Below are 3,627 nucleotides of genomic sequence, written 5' to 3'. Positions count from 1 at the left end.
CTGGGGATGTGCCCGCAACCAAGGTACATGCCCTTGACCGGAATCAAACCCGGGACCCCTCAGTCTGCAGGCCAACGCTCTATCCACTGAGCCAAACCGGTTAGGGCTGCATTTTTATTTTTATTTATCGCCCTCATTGACGTCATCTTATGGCAAAGCAAAATCCTGCATAATAAAGAGCTAACATGCTAATTAGACCAAACAGTAGAATGACGACCTTCCGGATGAAGCCTGGGCTTGAGGGCCCAGCCCCTTGCATGATTTTCGTGCCTCAGGTCTCTAGTGTTTTAATAATTAGAAGCATGTACACAGCAATCATGCTTTTTCCAAATAAAGCAGCAGTTTTCTACCTGTTTCATCTCATGGCACAAGTAAACTATTTACTGAAATTCAAAAAGTATATTATACCTTTTGCTGATCTGACAAAAAAAAAAGGTACAATTTGGATTGATTTACTGGGAAAAATGATAGTAATTGACTTCCTTTTTGCTCCAAAGCGACTTTTTTAGTAAAGCAGGTGCCTACACTTGTATATGAGGATTTCTGGTACCAAGAATTAACCGATCAGATGCAATCTTATTAGGTGACATGACCAATACGATGCAACTCTGTTATATGACCTATATGTTTATGATTCAATAGAGGGAATTCACACCAGGTGGCTATTGTTGTGTTGGCTATTGTCATTTTTAAAAATTTGACAATCTCAGGGAAGAGAGGTCAGGGCCCCTGATTAAATAGTATTGCATGTTTTAAAAATTCTTGTGGCACTTCATTTGAAAAATTGCTGAAATAGAGGAGCAGAAAAAATAAGATGCAGATTAGCAGTTTTTTTGAGGGAAGGAACAATTTCTTCACCAAATTATTATTTTTCAAATAATTGCGCTGTGATTCAATAATGTACTTGTGTGTTTGGCTTTCAGGATATTTGTGGATTCTTAGTGTCATGACTTTGCTAAATTAACCTTTTGGTAAGACTTTTCTCTGGTACCTCCAGAAACAGAATCTACTTGTTGCCTTTATTCCATTGAGGTGCTCTGTGCCTTTTTAAATAAATATTTTTATTGATTTCAGAGAGGAAGGGAGAGGGACAGAGAGATAGAAACACCAGTGATGAGAGAGAATCATTGATCAGCTGCCTCTTACACACCCCACACTGGCATGTGCCCTGACCGGGAATCGAACCGTGACCTCCTAGTTCATAGGTGACGCTCAGTCACTGAGCCAGGCCGGCCAGGCTATCTTGTTAATCATTTTAAGTCTCTGATCTGTCCCTGTCTCATTAAGAAAGACCTACCCGTTTCTGCTAAACAAATCAGTCCCCTCCCAAACCTTGCTTAAAATTCACCTGCACTGTGAATTCCTTGTAGACTTTACTCAGCCAGATTAGATTTCCTTGAACTTGAACTTCCTCTTCTGCACCGACATCCCTTACCTCCTGGAGGGTTAAATGAGAGCCTGCATAAAGCATACCTCTCTCCAGCCGACACCCGTCCCCAGCAGCCAGCAATGTCCCCGCCGTCCTCCGTCACTGGTCCATGCGGGCATATGTTGGGTTTGCCTGCATCGGGCCGGTTCCGTGAAATACAGGGCTCACTACGGAACAGAGATGCACAGATGTGGGATGTAGGAGACACAGGGAAAATACACAGCCAGGGGTCAAAGGTGAGAGCACGCAGACCACTGGCTGGGAACATGAGGGCAGTTTTCATGGAAAAGGTGACATTTGCTAAAAAAAAAGGAGCTTTTATGAGGGTTCCATAAAGGTAACGACCTGGTGGCCTATGTACATCAGGGCCTGGTCCCGCGCCAGGCGTCGAGAGCACGCTTAATAAATATTTGTCAGATGGATGATGTGACCTCTAAAATCCGTTTATTACTTGTCATTCCACTACTGTGACTCATATAAAGGTAAAATTATTTAAATGAGACACCTCCGCTTGCCGTTCAAGGCATGTCAATGAATTGTCAAGCGGAGTCGGATGGAGCAAAGGCGATGGAGTGTGAGGTGCTAAAACACCGTGAAACTGCACGGCCGGGGTGGGACCCTGTCAAGGTGATACGGCATCCGGCTGTAGCTGAGGTCACCTGGATGCTTCACCTGCAAACACAGGTGGAGCACAGACCCCGAGCTTGTATGTGTCTGCTCCGTGCCATTGGGGAACATTTGGGCCATTCATTTATTTTTTATTTTTTATTTACTTATTTATTTTAATACATTTTTTTTATTGATTTCAGAGAGGAAGGGAGAGGGAGACAGAGAGAGAGACATCGATGATGAGAGAGAATCATGGATCAGCTGCCTCCTGCATGCCCCACACCCCGAGCTTGTATGTGTCTGCTCCGTGCCATTGGGGAACATTTGGGCCATTCATTTATTTTTTATTTTTTATTTACTTATTTATTTTAATATATTTTTTTATTGATTTCAGAGAGGAAGGGAGAGGGAGACAGAGAGAGAAACATCAATGATGAGAGAGAATCATTGATCAGCTGCCTCCTTCCCCGCCCCCCACTGGGGATCGAGCCAGCAACCCGGGCATGTGCCCTTGACTGGAATTGAACCCAGGACCCTTCAGTCTGCAGGCCAACGCTCTATCCACTGAGCCAAACCAGTGTGCTCACAATGTATTGAATATATAGGATCCTATATGTGTGTGGCCACTCCCTGCAAAGCTGTTTTAACTCCTAAATAGCCATATTTATACTTTTTCTCGATTCCCTCACACCATGGGAGGCCTGTGAGCTATTGTAGGCTTCCCGTTATAGAAGAATAAGGACCTATATTAACTCGAAGAGAATCTAAGACGGGAGCAGAGATGAGCTTCTGTTTTAAAAGAAAACATGAGCCCTAGCTGGTTTGGCTCAGTGGATAGAGCATTGGCCTGCAGACTCACGCACCCTGGGTTCGATTCCCGGTCAGGACACATGCCTGGGTTGCAAGCTCGATCCCCAGTGTAGGGCGTGCAGGAGGCAGCCGATCCATGATTCTCTCTCATCACTGATGTTTCTCTCTCTCTCCCTCTCCCTTCTTCTCTGAAATCAATAAAAATGCAAAAACAACCACACGAAAGTGGACTCGCTCACGTGACAGTTTACCACCTGCTCCTATGCCACCTGTGTGGTCCCGGGCACCGGGTTGCGTGTCAGTGCCAGCCTGTTAACGACGCCACACTTGCAGCATTGGCAGGACCCAGGGCTCCCACGCCGCTTGTGGGGGAGACGGTCTCGCTCTCGCCTCTCAGCCAGCACAGTGGCACCGTGAGGGAAGCGCGCCCGGCCTTGGCTCACTGGCCTCTGTCACGTGTGAGATCCTGTGTCTCTGACCGACGTCTGTGTTTTCCTTCCAGGGAAGAGCGACCCGTTCTGCTTGTTGGAGTTAGGCAACGACCGGCTGCAGACGCACACCATCTACAAGACCCTCAACCCCGAGTGGAACAAAGTTTTCACCTTGTAAGTCCTGTAGCCTCTGGACTATCCGGGGGCATTTTTTTTTTTTTTTAATATATTTTATTGATTTTTTTATAGAGAGGAAGGGAGAGAGATAGAGAGTTAGAAACATCGATGAGAGAGAAACATCGATCAGCTGCCTCCTGCACACCTCCCACTGGAGATGTGCCCGCAACC

The 3,627-nt window shown here is 45.9% G+C and overlaps 1 protein-coding gene across 3 annotated transcripts in view; it reads left to right on the top strand.

Annotated features, from left to right (window-relative positions):
- Nucleotides 1–3,627, top strand: part of MCTP2 (multiple C2 domains, transmembrane 2) — a 150,616-nt gene that overhangs the window by 78,025 nt on the left and 68,964 nt on the right. For all 3 annotated transcript variants that reach the window (XM_005869918.2, XM_014542631.1, XM_014542632.1), the window contains one exon: nt 3,351–3,453. In XM_005869918.2, coding sequence (XP_005869980.1) covers nt 3,351–3,453 — 103 coding nt within the window. The remainder of the gene's footprint in view (nt 1–3,350; nt 3,454–3,627) is intronic.

Source organism: Myotis brandtii, unplaced genomic scaffold, assembly GCF_000412655.1.
Source record: "Myotis brandtii unplaced genomic scaffold, ASM41265v1 scaffold308, whole genome shotgun sequence".
In the NCBI taxonomy this organism is placed as follows: Eukaryota; Metazoa; Chordata; class Mammalia; order Chiroptera; family Vespertilionidae; genus Myotis; species Myotis brandtii.
This window is presented reverse-complemented; position numbering and strand designations above follow the sequence as displayed.